Raw genomic sequence first — 25174 nt, 5'->3', positions numbered from 1 at the left:
TACAGTTAATGCAAACATTTCTGTGACGTCACCCTTTGATCTTTTGATTGATTAATCCTACGAATCTTCTAACTAAAAGTGGCTGTGTGTGGATATTTATACATGTAAATATACAGAAAGTTTAAATCAGGCTAAAATAATAAAACATATAAAAAATGGCAGCGATATCAGTTTAAAACAAAACAAAAAATACTGCCAAGAAAAGGAGGCACGGAGTTCGTTACAATCTACAATAAATCGTTAACGAGTGGTATTGGCCAGAATCCAACTCCAAGCGTATACCAGAGATAGGAACAATCTGTGCAAAAAAATTAAAAACTTAAACAGTGCCTTATATGCACAGTGGTTCATTCTAAGTAGTGACCAAAGAAACCGGACCTCTAGCTTCTCACCAGAACCACATAGATTCCTTTGTACTTAGCTCAGAAGAGTAATAAACTCCATCCGTGCTTCCGTCTCTCGACCTATAGCTCTCTCAAACTGCTGCATAGGTTACCCGATGTAATGAAAAGTGTAATGAAATTCTCTTTATTTCTGCCAGCACTACAAATCTGTACTGAAACTCCTCAGCAAAAATTGAAAACATGGAAGCTTTTCTCTATCAATTCAAACTACACTCTGAGAATAAATAGTTCCAATAAGAACCTTTTAAGGGTTCCTGGGGTTGCCACTGTGGGGGAACCTTTTAAGGTGCTTCAAAGAACCTTGTTGATGGGGTTCCCTGTAGAACCTTATATATAATGGTTCCTTTCTGAGCCTGTGGGTTCATTTTAGAACCATTTATAGAACTGTGTATTCCATATATGGTTTAGTTCTAGATTTATAGAAATGTACAAACAATGGGATTTCTAATATGATAAATACCTTTGGTATATACAATGAGGTGTATAAAAGCTAAACATATAATCAAAACCTATGAAATATAACCCTTTAGAGTGTAACAGATTATAAACACAGGTTGGTATGACAGCAATAAAGTTTAATTGAAATGCTTACAAAGTCAAAATTTAAAAAATAAAAATAATATAATCCATTTAGAAAAAACCTCATAACTATTAAAACAATTAAAGGTTAAAATAAGAAAATTATCAATGTAAAGTGTATATAAATTAATACATACGTTAGTATATTATTTAAAATGTTATATAAATGAACACATAAATAAGTATATTACATTCAAAATGATCCTCAGTAACAAACAGTAAAACTGCACCAGCAGCAAACTATAAACAGAAAGAAAATGGTCAATTACATTTTATATTACTTAGGATTAATTAAATTAGTATTTCATCATATTTGAGACACTACAAACTAAAACATTGAAAAGCATTTGATGAAAAGAAAACAAAACCCTATACATAAACATTACCTACTTAAATTATCTTTGCATTTTTTTAACAACTGTGAGTGGAATCCTACTATCTTCCCCTATACCCACAATGAACCTCTGTATAAATAACAAAGTGTTTCCTGCACCGTGTGCATGTTCCACATCAAAAATAAAATACATGGCTAAAAGGAGGCCAAAGCCCATTGTGATGTTGTCCAGTTCCTCAGCCAGAAATTCTTGTCCATCCATTAACAGTTTGACCTCACTGTTAAGCTGAAACGGGTTGCCCATGATGCCCACTACTGGACATGGAACTGATGTGCTCTAGAAAAAAAATGTATATGTATAATTGCACATTTCTTTCTGTTTTAAAAAATATATAACCACATGTGACTAATCACAAGAGACCAGTTTTTCTGCATACATTATACATGCGTTTCAGATGAACACAGACTGTTTTACAAATACTCTGTTATTGACACTGGTGTCAACTATAATTTCCTTGGATATTTTTTTTAATAACATTCAAATAAGTACAGAAATGTGCCTTGTCAATAACATAAAGAAAATCAGGATTGTTACCTTTGTTACAAATTAGTATAAGGTGCACTTTTAAAAATAATACATTGTGACTGGTGTATTTATGTTATACAATCATACTGTAATACCTCTGCGTGCGTCATCTGATTGCTTTTCATAAGCCTCTTCATATAAATGCAGATGATCTTTTCCCATTTGTCTTCTGATTTATTTCATGATCTTGTCTGCAACCATCCCAAAAACAGTCAAAATCTACTTCATGTGCACGTGAAACCCCTTTGAGAAAATCTGAAATGTTTGATATAGTCTCAGTTTTATTTACTTTAAAATTTGTTTGAAAGGCACTCCAGTTTAAGTCTGAAAATCTATTTTATATGTATAACTATAAGATGTGACATTTCTTAAGTGGGTCCCTTTGCCTCAAATAAGAATATGTTATACATTTCATTTTTCCCAACGTATTACTTTTTATTAATTAATGTTAAGGTTCTAGTTAAACATTTTATAATGTGTTAATTGAAACTCACTATGCTTGGCAGCCGAAGTGCTGGGTATTCATCAAGGACGTCTTTAGTGCTCTGACGGTTCGTATACAGTTCTCTTTGGTGTGCTGTCCTTTTCATTTTTTCTTGCAAGATGCTAATGTTAAGTCTTAATTTTCCACACTACCCTTTCATTTTTTCTATGTGGCTTTGTAGGCTTTTTTCATCCTCTCCTGTTTTATGTATTATCTAAAGTATAAAAACATATAACATGGTTAATCTTTTATTTATGATTGTTACATTTTTATTTTTAGTTGTAATGCATCAATTCTTATATCACAATATTTTAAGCTGTGCTAAAAATCATAAATATAATAATGTACCTTTCTATGTTTACATTTTTTAAAAAGCCACCCACAACTCCCCTGAAAACACAAACAAACATATATGTGTAAAAAATTCAAATAAATACCATCAAACTTGTTTGGCTCTTGACCTTAAGTAAACATATTTTCTAACCTTTACTCTCTTTGTCTTCTGAACTGTTGTAGCCTCTGTTTCTCTTAGTCTTTTGTTGGAGATATCTGCTTGTTTTCCATTCTGTTCTTTCATTGTGTCGACAACTTCAGCATTTGTTAGTGGAAGCCTTTGTTCTTTTAGCATTTCATGAGTTTCATAAGACGTGTCATGTTAAAGTGAACTCGGTTGAGTTTTCATATGTATCTGAGGGGAAAAGATCACAAACCATTTTACCATTCAGATAGATGACAATAATTATTTAAAGTTACAAATGTCAGCAGAAAATGTCTATTCAACATTCATTTATTGTATCAGGAATCAAATATTATTTTTCCACTTCATGGCTAATTAAATTATCAGCTGAGGTACTGTATGTAAAGTGACATTTTTATTTGGGTAGTGTTCTGGTTACTGGCCAATAACATTAGCTACTGGTAAGTTAATCCCTAAATCATTTTAAGTCACAATAAGGATGTATTATAATATATGTATTTATCTTTTAACGCTGGATAAAGATGACACTGTCACTTACCTCTGAGAGATTAGTTGAATAATAGTCTTCAGCCCGTCTCGTGAAATTCTTTTCTGTTATTTCTCGTGGTGGCTCACGGACTCTGTTAGCTAGCGGAATAGCTTTCAGCACACTTACCTTTGAGTCATATTTAAAAATAATATGAAAACTGCAAAAGCTTATTGGGCAGAAGAATGACATAAAGAAAAGCACCACCACCAGTCCAAACGTTTGTGTACATAGCAGCTTCAGTTACCTTTATGAAATAGACTTAATGGTAACATGGATTAAAAAAAAATAAAAATGGCTTTATGTAAAAAAAAATAATTAAAAAAGTGGTAAATTGCATACTGATCCCAATACAGACATGCTGCATGTGCTTTATTTGGAGCGAACTGGAAAGCAAAGCATTAGAAGTTTCCTCTACTTAGACTTTTGTTTTGAAAGCAGGATTCCTAATACAGACAAGCATGTATTGTATGTTTTTATAACAATTTTGTTTTCAACCTTGGCAATCAAAAAATGCAATCTCTCTCTCGCACTGTATTTTAAATGAAAAGGAAAATGAGTAAGACACAGAAATATGGAAGGTTCTTAATTGAACCACTGAAATATTTACCACAAACCTTAAGGTTTAAAAATGAGCTCCTTCATGAAAATATGCTTCATGTTGAACCTGTAGGTTATTAATATAACCCCTGCATGACCTTTACTTTTTAGTGTACTCCCTGTTATAACAAAGGCCTTTCATCATGTTCCTCATGTGATTAATTACGTGTTCTGAAATTACTTCAAACACTTGTAAGTTCTCAATTAACCATGTGATTACTTTGACAATGTATTACTAATAGCTGTATCATTAATTGCACTTGGAGTTGGTTAAATAGCAACACTTGCCAAATGCATTTGATAGATTATTCAAATGTATTTGAAATCAATCAAATACATTCTGTCATGTGCAAATACATTGCAAACGGATGCAAATGTGGTGTACATTTGATCTATTCCATTTCACAGGACACTGTGAAATGGAATAGGAATTTAAACAGCTGAATACAGAACTGTGAAATTGCTAGTTTGCTACTAATATACATTTTACACATACAGAAACATAACTATGTTGCTGCGGCTCTGAAACCGCAGCGTGCGATCAGTCAACTACCAGTTTCTGAGGTCGACTGTCGCTTTTCCAGTGAATTACTGGGTGCTCCCCCTAGTGGAGACAGCAGTCAGAGGGCAGCTGAGCTGCTCTTTATCCAATTCCGATTCTGATTTTTTTGAAGGAATAGGAATTTGAATGCATGTTCAACTGCTTTCATTTAAAGCCAATTTAACTGACTAACAGTGACTTCAATTTAAGTAATTTGTTGCCACTGTGAGGAGCTAATTTTAACAGAATGCTGCTAACTGCAAATTTGTTCAATGGTGTGTTAGAATTGATTAGAAAGGAGTAGGAATGGGAATTGGAATTGAAAAACAGGAATTGACCTCAACCCTGTGAAGGCGAATGGTAGCAAGTCTAGCACAAAGATGCTCTCACTAATGTATTAATGCCTGGCGTAAAAACTGTCCTCCTGAGTAAAAGGGTATTGCATGTGAAACAGTAGTGAGAATGCTATGCAATCCTTTAAAAAATGATAGCAATGGAAAGAATTTCTACAGAAAAATCTAAAAACTTCAATCTTCAGAAGAAATAAAGTCAGCATCAAAACCTGTTTATCTATTTAAGTACAAAATCTTTAACCACAGACCTTCTACAATGTTTACAACATGCTTACCATAAACTTTTAGAGCAAATAACTCAGCGTGCCTTGTCAAGAAACTCTGGGAACCCCAGTTCCGCAGTCCCGCACCGCAAAACAATTTCTGAGTGGTCTTCGGATGGCAACTATCCTGCTTCAACACTTTGTCAAATGATCCATGAAAAAGGCCTGTATCTAACTAACAAACGACCATTTGAGAGGTTGAACACAGTCCCTATAATGCAGACTGTGAGTCCTCCTATAAAGAGACAGGGAACAGAATTTATAGACAATTTGTCTATCGCAAATGAATACGCTCATAGACCTATTAGTAGTTAGTGAATGGGTGTTTTGGGGAAACCCTTTGTTATCAAAATCTGTAACTGGGACCGCCAAATTCAGATACAGAGAAAAATACAATCTGTTATACAATGACATTAGAAATACGTGTAGCGAAAGAGAAGCCATACTAATGGGGGATTTCAACTCCCCCCCCCCCCCCCCCCCCCATATAAAATGGGAAAACCCGTGGGGAGCACAACAGCTGAAATTGAAATGGTAGAAATGACAAATGACTGCTTCCTAACGCAATCTGTCAAGGCACTAACTAGAGGGGAGCATGCCTTGATTTAGTCTTTTCAAATAACGAAGACAAAATAAGCAACATGGTCTCTTTTGAAGTGCTAAAAACGTCTAAAAAAGTAACGACTAAAGCTAAGGTAGATTGGAGTAAAATACAGAAAACATCCACAGAGAAAGAATGGCTATTTTTAAAAAATGTAGTACTAGAGGCAAAAAACAAATATATCCCAAAAGTAGACAAATCAAAATCTAAAACAAAATTGCCAAAATGGTTTAATATATCAATTAAATAAACATGTTCAGAGAAAAAAGGCACTTTACAGAGCATTTAAAAGGGACCAAAAACAAAGTACATAGAAAGAGTACTTGAAACTGCAAACACAAGTCAAAAAGGAAGTTAGAAAGGCCAAGAGAGAGAGATAGAAATGAACATTGCCAGGGAGGCTAAAACCAATTCCAAAAAGTATTTCCAATATTATAACATCAAAAGAACATTCAAGGAGGAAGTAAAATGTCTAAGAGATACAAACAGCAACAACATAGAGGAAGAGAAAAAAAAGCAAATATATTAAATGGTTACTTTTCACAAGTTTTTACAAAGCTGGATATGGACAACATGCCCCACATGTCAACCTGTTGCTATCCAGTTTTAAATAACTTTAGCATAACAGAGGCAGAAGTGTTAAAGGGACTAGGAGCTCTTAAAATAAACAAATCCCCTGGGCCGGATGAGATCCTCCCAATAGTACTCAAAGAAATCAAAGAAGTTATTTACAAACCGTTAACTAAGACCATGCAACAGTCTCTTGAGACAGATGTTGTACCAACAGACTGGAGAATTGCAAACATAATACCGATCCACAAAAAGGGAGACAAAACTGAACCAGGAAACTACATATGGAAACTATAATAAGATCCAAATTGTTAAATTATCTATATGGTAACAGTATCCTGGGAGACAGTCAGCATGGTTTTAGGAAAGGGAGATCGGGTCTAACTAACCTGCTTGACTTTTTTGAGGATGCAACATCGACAATGGATAACTGCAAAGCATATGACATGGTTTATTTAGATTTCCAGATAGCTTTTGACAAAGTCCTGCATAAAAGATTGATTCTCAACATGAATGCAGTAGGGATTCAAGGAAATGCATGCACATGAATTAGGGAGTGGTCAACATGTAGAAAACAGAAAGTACTGATTAGAAGAGAAACCTCAAAATGGAGCGAGGTAACCAGCGGAATACCACAGGGATCTGCATTAGGGCCTCTGCTCTTCATTCAAAATGATCTAGACAGCATTCAGAACTGGGCAGACACATGGCAAATGACATTTAATAGAGAAAAGTGTAAGGTACTGCACACAGGCAGTAAAAATGTCCATTATAAATACCATATGGGAGATACTGAAATTGAAGAAGGAATCTATGAAAAAGATCTAGGAGTTTATGTTGACGCAGAAATGTCTTCATCTAGACAATGTGGGAAAGCTATAAAAAAAAAGGCCAATAAGATGCTCGGATATATAGTAAAAAGTGTTGAATTTAAATCAAGGGAAGTAATGTTAAAACTTTACAATGCATTAGTAAGACCTCATCTAGAATATTGTGTTCAGTTCTGGTCACCTCGCTACAAAAAGGATATGGCTACTATAGAAAGAGTTCAAAGGAGAGCGACCAGAATTATTCCTGGTTTAAAAGGCATGTCCTATGCAAACAGACTGAAAGAATTGAATCTATTGAGACTTGAACAAAGAAGACGCAGCGATCTGATTTAAGCATTCAAAGGTATTGACAATGTCGACCCAGGGGACTTTTTTTGACCTGAAAAAAGAAAAAAGGACCAGGGGTCACAAATGGAGATTAGATAAAGGGGCATTCAAAACAGAAAATAGGAGGCACTTTTTTACACAGAGAATTGTTGAAGTCTGAAACAACTCCCCAGTAATGTTGTTGAAGCTGACACCATGGGATCCTTCAAGAAACTGCTTGATGAGATTCTTTGATCAATAAGCTACTAACAACCAAACGACCAAGATGGACCGAATGGCCTCCTCTTGTTTGTAACCTCTCTTATGTTCTTATGTGTTCCCTCTTAATAGCATCAGCAGCATCAGCAATGCCTCCCCCTCCCCCTTTTCTTGTGTCAAAGATGTTTTGTTTCTTTTTTTAAAAACTTTTATCCAGGAGAATTAGATTTTTCAAGTGTAGTAGATAAAAAAAAAGGTTTCTTCCTGGTATCTGGTCGCTTCCTGTGTTGAAACAAACTACAGGGACCAGTAGAACCATCACTGCTAAAATTAGCTACCCGGCCCAGGATCGCTACACAATATTATTTGCTTTGAAAACGACTGATGTTCAAATACTATAAAGGAGTGTCTCTAGACTGGTCCCCAGTGCCTGTATATTATTATGTATGTATTATTATTTGTAGTATTTATTTATATCATATTGTGAGATCCTATTGAAGACAGACCTGCAGTCCCAGCTCTTTCACAGTGGTGCAGCAAGTGCAGAGTCATTCTAATCAGCTAATAAATAGGTTATACAATCCTGGGATGGTTCTAGTCAAATGATTCGGCTCTAGTTACACTGCTGCTAGTGACAGCTCCTGTATAACCCACATTACTTGGAGAGCTCACCCACACAGAGAGGTGCTACATGAGTCCCGTGAGGAGGGCACCCAGGGGTCACCACGTGAGTCAAGGGGGGTTCAGTAAGTTTTCACAGGCCGTTTCGGAATGTTTCAACCGCCTTGGAAACCTACTGAAGACCAGAGCTGACAGGAGAGTGTGAGAATTTCTGAGACAGTTTTGCTTTGGAGTGGGACAGGGCACCTAGGTGAGGGGTCAGGATAGGAGGCTGGATGGACTGGGTGTGGAATCTACAGAGATCTCACAGGTTCAGACAGAACCTAGTGTCAGGATTTTTGCCTATGTATTGCCCTGGCCTTGTAGGGAGTGACTGGCTTTTCATAACTCAGAGTACAGCTGTGACCTTGGGACAGATAACACTTTTGTTTTCGCATAAATTGTTTCTGCTTAATAAACTGTTTTGAGCCTATGTACAAACCATTTACTTTTGTTAAAAGTGACATGCTATAACTTTAGGTAAGTGTCACAGAATGCATAATAATACACTAGACAATTGGAACATGTAGGTTTTTTCTGATAACTGCGCACCTTGTGTGGGACAGGGTACACATTGTTCCAGTTAAACTGTGCAAGCCCTTACTGTTTCATCAGCCTTTGTTCCTTTTCCATTATAATACTGTTACTTATGCTTCCCATTTAAATGGTAAAGAAACCATTGAAACTGTCATTAAACATTGTGTGATTTTCTTGTGTTTAATGTAAGCTCTGAATCAACGCAGGGTTAATGAAGTCTTAACATTAAGCTGTACATAGCTGGTGCACATCAGCTGTTTGCAATCACCAGTCTTGTTGTTCGACCTATTGATGCGTGAGTATGGCACTTTGCCGTCTGTGAGAATTGAGCAAAACTCATAGCATTGTTCTGAAATGTAACTTCTTGTTATCTGGGTTTCTGCTGACATTGGTAAAGTGAAGAAATGCCAGTGTGCTTTGTCTCACAACAGGCATCATGCTAGGGAAATAAGACCAAATTTGGTCAAGGAAATTACATCAGCTAGCTGTATATGTGTGCTATACGAAGTAATTTCTTTGCTCAGCTAAGAAACATCTACACTGATGCCGGCTCAGAAACTAACATCTCTGATGTCATGAAAGCTGGGCTCAGAAACTAACATCTACACTGATGCCAGCTCAGACACTACATCTCCTGAGGTCTACCGCATGCTGTACGTGTTCTTTGATTTGCTTTGTTCCTGTTAGCATTTTCATTCCTGAATAAACTATTTTTGATTGACTTTACCTGAAGAAGATTAATTATTTTTAAGAAGAAATCAAACCTCTTAAACTAGAAATATGTCACAGACTGAAGCTAAGAAACATCTACACAGTGTGTCAGTACTCTAGATGTAAAGGTAGTCAAGGTAGTTTTTCTTTTAATCTAACTTGGCTGGAGTGACTACCATGACTCCCAATAGTGGCAATGTTACTGTCTTTGTGCTTCAAAATAAGGGCTGTGGTGTTTATACACTGAAAACTATTATCTATTAAAGCATGCCAAATTGAAGCAAGTTAAACAGGCAACAGCTGCAGTGTATATACAGAGGGCTTTATCAGAGTCATCTCTATAGACGAGTGGACCTCCAACATAGGTGGTCTTACTGTACAAAAACACTGCAAACGTGTAAAACTTTTATTACATAGCTGGCTACGCCTTACTGCATTCAACTTTCATAAAGGTCAGTTAACTTCCTAACCTGTCAATATCAGGTCCTAGAAACAGCAAAATCCTGGAGCACTGAAATAAACCACAGAAACTACAATTATACGTGTCCTGTAGCATGATAGGCTGGCAGTGACAGCTTGGCTTATAAATCTTGTTGACGTATTCCAGAACAAAACCTTATTACCACCTTGTCTCGGCTCTATAATCTCTCTGGAACTGAAATGACCAGATAAGCTAAAACCAGGACATTCATTCAGGATTGTATTTTTAAACACCTATTTTAAATTTCAATTTTTGTTATCTTTGTTTGTGTACTTCTTCTCAAGCTTGGTGCACAGTCAGACAGACTGTTGTTAGTTAGTCCTGACTTCTTCCCTTTACAAACTGATAATACAGCAGAATTTTTGGATGCTGTTATTTGTTGTGATGCTGTAGAGCACCAATATTGATCCTAATGAGTCGGGATGCCATTTTGCAGTATAGTATTGTATTTATTTATTTTTTTAATTTAGAGTGGCCTATTACTTTATCTACAGATTTCTCAAAAATGTATGTCCAATTACGTTCCCTCACCACAGCAATTCCCCAGAACTAAGCTAATGTTCTCTTTACACCCAGGAACTTTACAGCGGATGTCAGCGAGCTACAGCCTTTGGAGGACAAAGGCCAGCCCTGTATGTGTCCGTCTGAGCTCACCAGGCACCTGGGCAGCAAAATTCAGATGTAATTTTAGCTGCAGTGATACAAATAGATGTATTATCTCTTGTGCTTCCTTTTATTGTTTTATTTTTTACATTATTTCAGGATATGCAAATATTAAAAGTACTAGTCTGTACATGAGCTGGGTGTTACAGCTCAGAAACCAAAACAGATTTTAAAAAACGAAAATCATTTTTTCTTCCCCTAAAGTTGTTTAGTTGCTGATTAACACATGATCTAATATTTTCCATTAGGGCAAATACTGTAGCTCCAAATAAAAACTGAATTGGGGAACTAAAATTCCTGTAGGCGCTACAAATAACCACCTGCGCTGTGTGTGTCTGTACTTCATATAAATAGATAGAGCAAAGTTCATAAAGTCTTACATGCTGTCATAGTACCTGTTAGCGCCCTGTTCAATCCAGCATTGTGCATTGTGTTCTATAGTGCAATCCCCTGCACTCGCATGATGCTATGTAGATGGAGAACACAGGCGCTTATTGTGTTACTTTACAATACATTACAGTTCTTCAATTATATAGTAACTGAATTGGCCATTCATTCTAATAGCAAACAGATGCACCCTTGAAAAATGCTTGTCAGGAGACTGCCTCTTAAGAGTAAAATAATAATAATAATAATAATAATAATAATAATAATAATAATAATAATAATAATAGATTAGAACCAGTAACAAATCTACTGGCAGCAATCTTGTGGGGGTTTCTTTTTAACAATACAAATTCACCTGCTATTAAGAAACTCCAACAAACATACCTTCTAGTAGTTTAAAATCAATGCTGAAGAAAGAGAAATCCTGAGACTTTTATTTTTTTTGGCCTTGCTTTAGTTATAGGGGTAGGTAGTTATATCAGGCATTTGTTTTGTGCAGCTACTGGCAGTTTAGTGCCAGTAATAATCCTACAGATAACAACATCTGCCATAATAACATTAAACAACATATTAGGGATGACATAGGGTATTCGGGGAAACGGGTTACCCGGTTCTCGATATTACCCAAATCCATTTTCAGGATTCGATTCCTCTTCCTTTTTCTCTTGCGTCTTGCATCCCAGTAGATTTTGTTACATTGTTTACCGTCAGGAGTTTAAGTGATTTAATTGCACAAGATTCCATGGTTAGATGATGAGCTGATAATATCTCTTCAGCCAAAGAATCAGCCACAGTAATTCAAGAGCAACGTTACCATTATGTAAAACAGTATGTTGCTTGAGCTTTGTACTAAAGCAGGGTCAGCTGTTGAAAAAAAGTTTATTTCTCAAACTGACCATTTAAAAAATGTGAAAGCAGAACACACAGAAATGCTTGCGGTCAGCTGACTTGCATTCCCTTCCCTTCCCTTCTCCCCTGCTTCGGCCATGACGTACAACGACCTTAAAACTTGATTATCTCGGCCTACAATCACAAACACACGCGCGTTAGTTCGTAGTGCTTTAGGGTCAAAAACGGTGTAATTAACCCTTTCCAGGAATCGGGTAACCCAGTTCCTAGAAGGCCTAGAACTTTGAATTCTTCTACCCGATGTCATGCTTTATATATATATATATATATACACACACACTTATATTAGGGAACAGTCGTAACTCCAGAAAGAAATTAAAAAACATAAATACTGTATATTGTAGATGCAAAATAAAATACATATAAACAGACCCAAGAAGAAGGAGAAGAACTGCACAAGGTAAGTGGAATCACCCCCTAGAAACTTCAAGGTCACGTTTCTACCACTACAAAAACATGTTTTGCATTATATCCTTCAAATAATGTATAACAAGCAAGGCAGTTTTATCACACCATCCCAGCCAAACACACCACGATATAAATAACAGTTCCACTAAAATGAGACTCGTCTTACTGAAATTTTGACAATTAGGTGCTTGAAGTGCTTTGTTAACGCTGTCCTCTGATCTCCGGGGACATTACGGGTCCCTGTTTCCTTGCAACTGTGCTCTAATTGATTTTTGATTAACCCATTAAAGTTTATTGCACCGGCCTCTGGGGAATGTAATTGTGCCCCACTGCAAGTTCTGAATTTTCTAACCTGCCTGAAAAATTCAACACCCACTGTACAAAACAAACAGAGCAGAAAGACATTTTTATGAAACAAAATAGTCAAACAACAAGTGTGCATTTTGAAATTCTTTTGCATACCTGCATCTCAGTGCGACCTCTTGCCGATCCCATATTAGTGCTGTTTCTAGTCCCGCTGGAGTTTGTTAGCTCAGTAAGCAGAGACAACAACTACCAGACAGTTCTTAAGACGTTCAAGGGCAATGGGCAGGCTGACCAGCCTTGGGCAGCTGAACAAGTGTGGTATTCATTCACAGATGGGGGTTGTGTGGGCTGACCAAGCAACGACAAAAATTTTAAAGGAAAACTAGCCACTATTTCAGTGTTGATAAGAAAAATAAATAAATAAAGAACTGACTGCATTATGTAAGACATTTTAATGAATTCCTAAATAAAAAATGCATACTGTAGAGTACGTATTGCAAGACAAGTCAGCAAATTGCCTTGATAAATACAGATTTACTCACTTTATCTCCAGCACAAAGTAAGCAAGATGGTTTTGTAAAAGCAAAACAAGCCTGTTAGTATATTAAAACTATAAATAAATGACTCATAATAATGTTAAAGTTAGGAATTTGTTATGCCTTGGTTAAACTAATGCTTTTTGTGTGACGCACATTAGACTTCATCTGGTATGGAATTAACCATTTATTTAAGTTCAGTTAGCCAATATGGAAATGAAAATGTGACAGGGTGAAGACCCTACACATTATCAGTAGGCATATTAATACTGTATAGTGTGTATTTTGGTGGTGGTTAAGTCATTTTGAATAAAAACATCTGTTAAATGACTAAATAATAATAATAATACAGTAATTTACAGTAATAATAATACAGTAATTTACAGTGAGGTCTAAGTGACTGGTGGTTGGCCAATTGCCAATCAGTTAATTAAAGTGAATTCAGCTGCAAGGCAGGTGGATATAAAATGATGCAAATATCTTTTGTTCTGTAGAGTGTGTAGGAGCTTTAGTCAGTTGCTTTAGTGTTTTGTGTTTACAAAGCATTTGTTCTGCTTCCATCTGTTAATTATAACTTCTTAATAGCATCTCTATTTCAATGGCCGTCTCAATACCTACCTTTTATAGAAGCCCTGTGACAGTAACAATATATATCCATTGTATTCCAAAATGTAATAATGTTATACATAGCTGCCTTTGTATGGTTTAAATACTTGTTGGAAAGTAGGCAACTACCAATATGAATTGTAATCAACATATTTATCATATATATGGAATATACGCACTGTTTATTAAGATCTAAATGAACTTCAATAAATTGGTAATTGTATGTCAATTAAATGTTTATTTATACCACGCAAACGTAATGTCCCTCACACGACAGATTCCTTTGTTGTGCAAAGGCTGTCATCCCTGACATGTATTCTGTACACAGTTGCATCTCCCTGTTGCAAATTAAGATCTGACCATCTTTGATGGAGGGCTGATAGAGAGAACTCCCTGCAGACGTCAACCCATTCTAACCAGGAGTGATTCAGAGCCCATAAACTCACTTTAATACACTGGCTTACTCATGAGTAAGTCCATTCTCACTGATATGACTGAAAATGTAATTATTTTTATTTTTCAAAACTTGTTGTAGTATCCATGGAGCAGTGAGGTTCCTGGCTTCTACAGCTGAACGGAGACAAAGATGATGTCAAGAACAAAATACTAAATAACAAACTGAGGTGCTGGAATTGACCGATAAATCAAGGTGCTTTATTGGAGTGGTAGGACAGAAATCAGCTTATACTGCCCACCCTTGCTCCCCATAGTGTCCCAACACCCTATTAACAGTGGTATGGCAGGTGCTTCTCATTTATGCACAAGACACTATTTGTAAGCTTCATAACCTCATAGCCTAATTGGGTATGTGCTGAAGGGGGGTTACCACATAGGGCCCTGTGACAGAAATACAATGATTCTTGGTTGTAAATCTCCCTCCCGACCTGTGAGGGCGCTAAGCAGCGAGAACAGAGTTCCCTGGATGGGCTGGCCTGACAGTTCTTTCCCAGGGTTCAAGGGAAGTAAGCCAGCTAGGAAGGGGGCGAGACTCCATTGCAATAAAGCATTGACCTGGAAGGGAAACGACGTGACAGCTTCAGATTGGAGAGGTGGTTGCACTCGTTTACCAAGGGGTCATGTGTGACAGCATAAAAGGGGGTGGAGAATCGTAATCTGTTCCTTTGCATTGGTCTGTGTAAATAAACTGAGAAGGACTGTGAGGGACCCTGTTGCATGTAAAAAGTACCATGTTTTTGTTTGTTTGTCTTATACTTGTCTTGTCTTGTGCATTACTAGGCGGCTAACACAGATCCGGAGCTGTCGCCAATGGCCAGCACTAAACCGGACAACACTTCACCATTGTCACAAATATAAATTTGGATTACCCACCACGAGCACTACTGCAGGCACCCAGGACTGGTGACCATGTCTGTATTATTGTGGGGCAGATATTGTTTATTATTTGGGACTGTCGTTCCCGTGTTATTTACCCCGTGCTGTACACATTGGTGTTTCACGGGGTGGAACTAGGCCATCTGCTGTGATGATTTAAGACATGAAGTTAGTAACGTATAATATATAATATATATAAATATATAAAAGAAAGGTTCCGTCCTTCAAAGGCCCTACGCATATAAAGAGGGGCTCCGTCATTGAGGAAATCCGACAAACAGGAGGGGAGTCACCGTCTCTGAGATGACCCGACATACGAAAGAGGGGTCATCGTCTCTGAGATGACCGAACAAACGAAGAGGCTCGCGAACCAGAAAGAAAAACACTGATTAGTATTATTAACATGAAAAATGGTTCTGGCTCTTCAAAGGCCCAACATATGCAGTAGGGGGTTCCGTCGCTGAGGAAACCCGACAAACAGGAGGGGGGCCAACATACAAAGAGGGGCACCGTCTTTGAGGTTACCCGACATACGAAGAGGCTCGCAAACCGGAAAGAAAACAAGTTAGTAGATGTTAGAACATATAGAGCGGGGTGTATCGCCTCTTTCAAAGCCCAACATAATAGAAGGGGGGTTCCATCACTGAGGAGACCCGACAAACAGGAGAGGGGTCACCGTCTTTGAGGAGACCCGACAAACAAGAGGGGTTCCACCGCTTGGGGCCCTCACATAAATAGAGGCATCAGTACCTGAAAGAGAAAAAGACAAGCAATCATGTATGCTAAAGGAGGGGTTTGGCCAGGGGTCCCCTCCTCTATAAGGTAAATGAAGCGATGCTTAACAAAGGGTTGGAGAAAGTGGAATCACTAAACCCCCAAAAGATGGACTTATCGTGACACAGGAAAAAAAGAAAAAACACTTAACTGTATCCTACAGCCTATGTGAAGACCCTCTGCACAGTGGGAAGGAAAACACCCCTTTTTATTTTTTTTGTATATTTTTTTTAAAATGTATTTAAAGGAGGAAACCTTTGGTGGCCCAGGCAAAAAGGTCGTCCCCACTCTGGACATACTAGCAATGGACTGATGGGCAGATGCTATTTCGGCTGGTAAAGAATGAATGTAAGCTTCGATTGCTGATGAAGTCCAGCGTCCCATATTTTTTATTAAATGCTGGTTAATCTTTGCTCCTGCTGCTGAAGTCCTGATTCTGAATGAATGAGGAGTGTAGAACTGAGGGGGAAGTCCTGCTCTGGAAACCAAAGTGGAGAGCTGAGAAGAAAACCAATGCCTTGAGACAACAGACCCACTTGCATTGATGAACAGGGGGTCGGAAGGAGATTTGGGTTTACGTTCTGTAATGTATTTCAGCATGGAAGCATATGGGCATAGAGGAGAGTCAATTTTTGAAAGTTGAATACATTGTCCTTGCCGAAGCTGATCAGTTTTTGAAATGTGTAGAAAGAGAATAAAATGAGAATCTGGAATATGAGTAAGGTTACTGCAGCGAATCCCCAGAGAAGGAAAATAGACGGGACTGTATATTCAGAGCATCTCAAAAAACCAAAAAATGCAAAAAGACATAATACTTCCATTGTTAGGTCACTGATTGGAGAAAAACAGCCTTGGCAGAGAATTGAAATCATGTTGCCAAGAATGTCAACAGAGATAGGCAGGCGAGTGGTAGATGCAGCCGGAGAGCTCTTGAAAATTGCTCTAAGGAGGAGACGAATGGCTGGGATTGATAGTATGGTTGGGGAAGAAATAGACATCAAGCGAAATTGGTGTTGAATTCCTGACAAATATGATTTAATTGTAACTGGTGCCAGATGCAGAAAATCCTTTGCATGAACTATAAAAGCCATGATCCAATTCTGGTTGAAAGAAGTAGGATTGATCCTGTTTTGAGAGCAGAAGGTTTCATAACAAGCCCAACCTGTAGAGTAAGAAGATCTGGTAGAAGGGGCAAGTGCTGAAGCCATGTAATCTTGAGCTGAAATAATAGCTTATTGATGGTTGAATTCAGTTGAAAATGAACTGGTTGAACTGAGGAGTTGCTGCTGGGGATGGCAGAGCTGTAGAAATCAAGCTGTGGAATTTGGATATCTGTAAACGAGAGAGAGAGCATCAGCTGCATTATTAAATATGCCCGGTAGATGGCGCGCTTGTATTAGAAAATTGTTGGCTACTGAAATCCATACTAGCCGCCGCAGTAATTGCATAAGAGGGGAACTGGAATGTCCTTTATTTATAATATGAACTGTAGCTAAATTATCGCAATAAAATAAGATTGATTTCTTAGTCCAGAGATGACCCCATAGCTGGGCTGCTGCAACTATTGGGTAAATCTCAAGAAGAGCTGTAGATTTTAGCTGAGGAGATAGATTTTCAATTTCCTGGGGCCATATACTGGAAAATCATTCATTTTTAAAAAGCCCTCCGAATCCAAGAGATGATGCGTCTGTAAACAAAGCCATGTCGTGCGGTGCTGAGATGAAATCGTCATAAAACATGGACAAGTCGTTCCAGTGCTGAATAAGAGCAGACCACATTTTAATATCTTTCCTAGCTTCTGATTAAATATTTATGTAGGAATCCAAGTTTTTTGCTGTTGATGCAAGAGCAAGTAAACAAGATATAAATGCGAATTGCAAAGTTGAAGTGACCCAGCAATGAAAGCAGTGCACGTTTTCTAATTGTTTTACTTGTCTGAAAGTTCTGAATAAGAAATCGAATGTGATTGAGTTTGGGCTCAGGGAGGCTGGCTTCGAATTTTTCTGTGTCTAGCATGATTCCAAGAAATTCCAGAGAATGCAGGGGGCCAATTGTTTTTTCCTCTGAGAGCGGAACGCCAACTTCTAAAAACAAACTCTTAAGATTAGTAATCGCTTCTGCTGGCGGATCTGAAGGAGGGGAGATCAACAAAAAATCATCAAGCAGGTGGAGCAGAAATGGAACATGGCAGGCATTGAGAAGTATCCAGCATAATGCTTCTGACGGAGTGTCAAATATCTTCGGGCTGCTGCGGCAACCGAAAGTTAATTGAGTGGCAAAGTAAAACTTTCCTTCCCAGCATATACCAAACAGGTGGCGGAGAGAAGGATGGATTGGCATTACTTTAAATGCATCAGATATATCCGCTTTTGCTAGCCAGGAACCACAACCTGCTAATTTAATTGAGTGAATCGCGTCTGAAATAGTAATGTAATGAAGAGAAAATTGATCTTGAGGAATAAGCGCGTTGATACTGCTGATGCTTGAACCCCGCGGCGCTGATAAATCAATAAGACGCTTTTTCCCTGACATTTTCCGAGTTGCTATGCCAATAGGATTAATTCTATAAACTGGAAAAGGAGGAGCTACAAAAGGGCCGACTATAAATCCTTTTTTAATTTATTTTTCGATGAGGAATTGAACTGACTCTGGATCTTGATTAGCAGAATGAAGATTTTTACTTTGAAATGAGGATGAAGGAATTTCAGTGAGACCAGTTGAAAACACGTTTTTTAATCCGTCAATTAAGTAATTGGTGAAATTGATGTCAGGATGATTTTTTAATTTGTTGTATAATGCCGGAATGTTTATGGGAGTGGTGACCACGAGCATCGGAGAAAGTCACTTGCGATTTAAAGGGCATATTGAGTTGGTGTGAGCATCTCCACAAGTGCTGCACATGTGAATGAAATTACACTGCCTGTTTGAACAGAAACTGGTGTTGAAGTTATTGCAAATTTGTCTTCCTCGTGTGAATCTGATTTTGCGCCTGTATTTGTCTTATCTTGTGGATTGATTGGGAAGTGCTGAGGAATGTATTGGATTGTGAAAGGAGGATCTATTTGAATAATTAGAGGTGGTACCAGGTGCTGCTTTAGAAGTTGATGCTATAGCAGCCTTAGGGCAGAGGGATGTTGAATGACCTGTGGAAGCGCAGACCCCACATGCATTAGCTCTGAGACAGAGCATAGTACATCTCGAAATATGGAGAAAGCAAGGACGAATTCACCCAATGTTAGATTTTTGAGTAGTCTGGGGTCTCTGGATTTTAATGTAACTGACAGATCTCCGCAATCCACTACTCTGTGATCTAGGAATTCTGATGTCGCCATTAGTAAAGAAACAAGATTAATGTCCTTGCCTTCAATTATATTGCACCGAATTTGCGGGGATATTGAATGACGCCTAGCTGTGGATGGGGAGGAGGAACCAAAAGCTGAAGCAGTGGCAAGGTTGAAGATGAGAGGATCTTCTGAAGGTACCAATGTTAGAGCTGAACATCAAGGAGTGCTCTTGTTGGATTGATCTGGCTGAAGCAGGTTCCTGCTGTTTTGAAGTGCTGGCTGTCGGGATGAATTGTTCTGACGCAGACTGCCTTCTGTCTGGTTGGTCTGCTGAACGCCTGAGCATAGCTGGGGAACTTTTTTAGGAGGAAAGACTGCGGAGATGGAGTTGCAGTAGAGAATGAATAGAGATTCCCGATCGCTACCTGCTAGGATCGCGTTTCCGTTTTTAAGAAGGGACTTTATAAGTTTATTTAAAGTCCAATCCTTCCTGTATAATTGCTCTGGAGTTGCATCCTGAGGCCGGAGTCGTTTAGAACGATGAAGATTAGCTCCTTGGGTAGCTGGTGCACCCTGAGAATCTTGGTTGAGAGGCAGCTGTTCGGATCACACAGAGCCACTGAACGGAGACAGAAATGGAGGAGTGATTTGACCCTGATTTGAAGCTGCAGGAGAATGAGCTGCTACAGACACAAAATCCGTGGTCGTCAGAGTCCGAAGAGGGTTGATGTAAGTACTCCATTTTAATGCAATTTGCTGGTTTAGGAGAAATCAATGAGTCTTGCAATCCGCTTTGGTTTAAGCCTAAACGAAAAAAACACAAGACAACTAGAAGGAAGTGACTGAGGTTTAAATAGAATATATTTAATTAGTGGAAGAAGATGATAGGGCACATGGGCCTAGTACCATACCCTGAACCACACCTAAAGGTTAACATGTATTGCCGTGGGACTACTGTTTGGTCGCCAGACCTGAAAAATAAAATAAAAACATTTCCAAACCGGATTTCAATGATCTCTGTCTGCTTCTTTAACACATTGCATCACTCCTGCACCTGTTTCCACCCAGCCACTTTGCCACAGGCCCCCATCCATAGGTCACCATATTGAGGTCAGTCACAACATGAAGTCTCTGTCACAAGGGCATGGCAGACTGCATCATATTTACTGCAGGGACGCCCTCCCAGTGCACAGTGTTCATTACACACAATGGGTTCACAGTGGTTTACCCAAATGGTTTTACAAAACAGTGGGTTTACTAATAAAACTGAGTTTGTTACACCTAGAGGTCCTGATTGTAGTGTTACCCAGTTTGACCCAGACATGCTGTCAAAACATGTAGTTTTAAAGGGATACTTTATACCATTTATACGCTTCTAAAAGTTTTCCACAGTAAATGTGCACAGTCATTTCCCCATGCTTTTCCTGTGGTTATACTATGCATTTACCATAGTTTACTGTTTAAAGTCTCAAAAAAACTGGACTGATAGAGGTAGTTGAGTACCAGTTAAAATAAAAAAAAAAACAGTCCTAGATTGGCTTACTGTAGATTGATGTAATTTTGCCAGCTATTCATGCAAAAATGTGCGTGCTTATCCATTTTTAAAAGCTGAATTTCTGAAATGAGGGGTTTAAAATAATGACCATCAGGGTGTGCCGCTGTAATTTCTATATGGAGATTCTCACCGTTGAAGGGGGCAGAAGTTACAGATGCACACCCTAGCAAGCACACCTCAATCCTAACCTCAGATAGACAGATGCAGAGAGAGATTTGTCATTGTTATATCACCCCAGACCTCTCTAATCCCACCTGGGCACTATCTGAATATAACCGGTCCCCAGCTAACAGGCAGTGCAAGTCACTACTTCAGCTGGCAGCGTAGTTCATAATGACCCTTTCTTTCTCTTGGCAGGGTCTCTGGCTCTGCAGCTGCAGTCTGGCTTGTTTAGCTTTATTTTGAAGCACAGGCAACATTTTCTGCAATGAAACCATTGTGACTGCATAGAACTAGCAAGCAGCATTGCACCCTGGGATTCTGTTTGAATTATGGCTCTCCTTACAGCGGCTTGTAAAAAGAACCCAATAACAAAACAACTGTTCTAAATATAAGTGGTGTTTCTTTTTGCAGTTCTGTGTAGTGTTAGAATTAATATGAAATGTGACTGAGATACTGATAGCCCCCCCCCCCCCCCATCCACATATCCAATAGTATCCTGTAAAGATTGTTGCCACAAGAAAAGGGAGAATTTTTCAATTTAATGATAAGGAATGGCTTCATTTAGTCAAAAAATGATGCAGTAATCCCACTTTCTGTCTTTACAAATGTCCCATATTTTTTATAATTTTGTACGTCCCTTAACTGGAATATTGAACTAAATAAAGGGATATTCTCATGACAACTTAAGGGGAAGTTGGAAAATTCAAGTCATTGTTGCTTATATTGCTTCTGTAACCGGTCTGTGTGTGGGTGTCTTTCCTTGACTAGTAAGAGCTGAAACCTGCATCTCTCTTTCCCTGCCTACACTCTGGCTATCTTATATCTGTGTTGTGTTTCCCTGCCTGCGCTCACACTCTGGCCATCTTAGATCTGCATTGTGTTTCCCTGCCTGCCCCTCACACTCCGGGTATCTTATATCTGCATTGTTTTGTTTTTTTGGTTTTTTTTTACATTTTGACCACTTTTTTAAACTTTAGATTGCATTCCCTGCCTCAAGATGGCTTCCCATATACCCGCATGGACCTCTCAGAACTACATTTCCCATCATCCTCCTGCTCACTGGTAAATCCATCTCAGTTACATATGTGAGCAGGAGGATGATGGGAAATGTCCATGCGGGTATATGGGAAGAAGAAGAAGAAGAAGAAGATTATTATTATTATTATTATTAATAATAATAATAATAATAATAATAATAATAATAATAATAATAATAACCCATGTCAGGTTAATTAGATCTAGTTATTTTTAAACACTGGTAGTATTTGAGAGAATCCTGTATAAAATAACTGCAGAAGCAGACTTTCATATTGTAAAAAATATCTATGACATCATTCTTGATGTCATAGATATTGGTCACTGTGAAAGGAGCTGGCATCGATGTAATGGATATGTTTTCAAATCAACAGCAACATAAACTGTTGGCTTGTTTCCCAAACCCTGCCCTAGTGAATAGCACTTAAGATGTTGTTCACTGTTATTATTATTATTATTATTTATTTCTTAGCAGACGCCCTTATCCAGGGCGACTTACAGTTGTTACAACATATCACATTTTACAGATATCACATTATTTTTACATACAATTACCCATTTATACAATTGGGTTATTACTGGAGCAATCTAGGTAAAGTACCTTGCTCAAGGGTACAGCAGCAGTGTCCCCCACTGGGGATTGAACCCACAACCCTCCGGTCAAGAGTCCACAGCCCTAACCACTGCTCCACACTGCTGCCCTGTTTCAACAACTATTGTCATTTTATCAGGTACAAAATGTATTTGGATTATCAGCACTTTACCAAAGTGCAGGACAGAATGCTCCATTCTGGTAAATACATAGAGCTTTTGACAGGGCAGAGGTCCTGCACAAGTAAAATGTGTGTTTTGTGGCTGGCAGCCATCTTGGGCTCAGGTTTAGAGAAACAGCCTGGGGTCAAGATGGCCGCTTTTACACAGCCACATGTTAAAGTGTTTCATTGATAAATTGCTTTATTAGTTCATTAGAAAAGTGTGGAATGTGGTCAGGTGGGAATTGAATTATTGAAGTCAATTTCCCCTGCTGTCCACACCACCTAAAAGAACAAAGGAAATGTTTGTTTAGACGTGGTTCAGTGCCGGCAGTAGGCCCAGCCTGAATGGGAGAGCGCGTAGGAGAGTTGTTGTGTAAGGGAGTAACTACCAGTAAAAGGACGTATGGTGTGGGTTTGAAGAACAGAAACTTAAAAACAAAAGAAAATGGGTCAAAGTAGTTAGCCTTCCCTGCCTTAGGTTTAGGTTTGTTTAAAGAAAAAATATATACACTAAAATATATACACTGACTGAGACTTCTGACAAGACGGGCTTCATCACAGGCTATACATTCAGAGCATTTACTCCAGTCTTTAACTGAATCCTATTTTTTTTTAAAAGAGAAAAAAAGCTGCAGATTTTACAAAACTAGAACCAAACAATGTGAGTACTGCTATTCATGGTCTTTGAAGCATTCTAAAGCATTTTGCTTCTAAGTTTTGTATCATGTACATTAAAAAAAAAATTGAGTTAAATTAAGACTGGAATAAATGCTTTGGAAATATGATCCATACAGTCTTAGAAAAAAGGGTTCCTTGGTATTCTGTGGGGAACAAAAACATTGGCTGGAGATGCATTTGCCTGGTGATGGGATAGTAACCACAGTCAATGCTGCTAAATACTAAACCCACCTTGCAGTATGTAATGGTCTTCTGGGGTAACCCCACACACATCCTGTTAGCTCAACAGCAGTCACAGACAATCATAGTTTTAAATGTAACCTTTTTTTCACAAATGTTAAAAAAATCCCAACATGCTCAGGGTCTCCTGGTGCATTCCTGTTATCTGCCAGTAAAATGGAGCTCCCATAAACCTTCATCGGGGTCATCGGTAACTTAAAAGGGCAACAGTGATTTACAGTAGGAATACAGTTAAGTAACTCTTAAAAGGTTAACAGTAATATATACTGTTTATCTGGAGATTGCAATTGTCCTCAACCCTTGAAAGACTTCTTTGCTGTCATTGACTAATCAGCTGCATCTCATTACTGATTTTTTTCAACCAGTGGCATGCCAGGGGTGCAAATCTGGCACTATGACTTAAAGATTCTAGTTCCAGGGTACCTCATATAGCACCAGCAACATTAAATTCTGGTGCCAGTGTACATGTTTATTTATTTTTTTAAATTACTTAGCAACCATAGATGATGATAGTTTCTCATTGGGTCTGGACTACTCACATGACCCACCCACACTCATCATCATACACAGGAGAGAAGGTTTGTGTCATGGGAAGTTTAACTGCAGAAAATGGTCACAAACATGTCTTCACAGCGCACTTTTACCCAGTTATCAATTAAATAAGCAAGTCAAAAATGTATGTGGGCAATAGTAGACTTAACAGGTAATGATAAATGCATTTTATGTTTTTCAAATATTGTAAAATAATGTTTCGTGTTCGCAGGCCATTTTACCACAAAAATTATTTGTTTATTTAGCAGATGCCTTTATCCAAGGCGACTTACAGAGACTAGGGTATGTGAACTATGCATCAGCTGCAGAGTCAATTACAACATCTCACCCGATAGACAGAGCACAAACAGGCTAAGTGACTTGCTCAAGGTCACACAGTGAGTCAGTGAGTGAGCCAGGATTTGAACCGGGATCCTTCTGGTTACATCAACAATGTGTACAGCTTTCATTCTAACTATCGAGTGTACTGAATTCATGAGCTCTTGTTTTGTTAATATGTCGAATGTTTGGGCGACTCAGGTTTGCTGTCCGTTTTTTTAATATTGCAATTTTGGTCTTAAGCAATTATACATATAAATATACAGTGTGTCTAATACAATTTATCACTAAAAACTTGAAGAGCAGTGGGGGGGGGGGGGGGGGGGTTGATAATTTAGCTATAACATGCATTTCTGATGAAACATCATAGTAAGTTCTAACATAAAGCATAGCAGTTAACCGCCCTTGGGGTTTATACTGTACAGTCTATCAGGTTCCACACCACATGGTTCAGCTTCTTTGTAAACAGTCCCTGCTGTGGCTCCTAAAAGTTTCCAATAAAATGGCCACACGCTATGATCTCTGCTGACCCCTGCTGGCAGAGCCATTGCTTTTAGTCACCAGCACTGCGGTTGTCAGGGATTGGCAATAGTTTCCTGTTTCCCTTCCTG

General features: G+C 38.3%; 1 protein-coding gene across 1 annotated transcript in view; it reads right to left on the bottom strand.

Moving 5' to 3' along the window:
* Positions 1 to 13052, bottom strand: part of ninj2 (ninjurin 2) — a 54903-nt gene extending 41851 nt beyond the window's left edge. The window contains exon 1 of the mRNA XM_034033271.3: positions 12893 to 13052. Coding sequence (XP_033889162.3) covers positions 12893 to 12925 — 33 coding nt within the window. The 5' untranslated portion in view covers positions 12926 to 13052. The remainder of the gene's footprint in view (positions 1 to 12892) is intronic.
* Between the last annotated feature and the right edge of the window lie 12122 nt (positions 13053 to 25174).

This window comes from Acipenser ruthenus, chromosome 14, assembly GCF_902713425.1.
Source record: "Acipenser ruthenus chromosome 14, fAciRut3.2 maternal haplotype, whole genome shotgun sequence".
NCBI lineage: Eukaryota > Metazoa > Chordata > Actinopteri > Acipenseriformes > Acipenseridae > Acipenser > Acipenser ruthenus.
The sequence above is the reverse complement of the archived record's forward strand: the minus strand, read 5'-3'. Positions and strand labels throughout refer to the sequence as shown.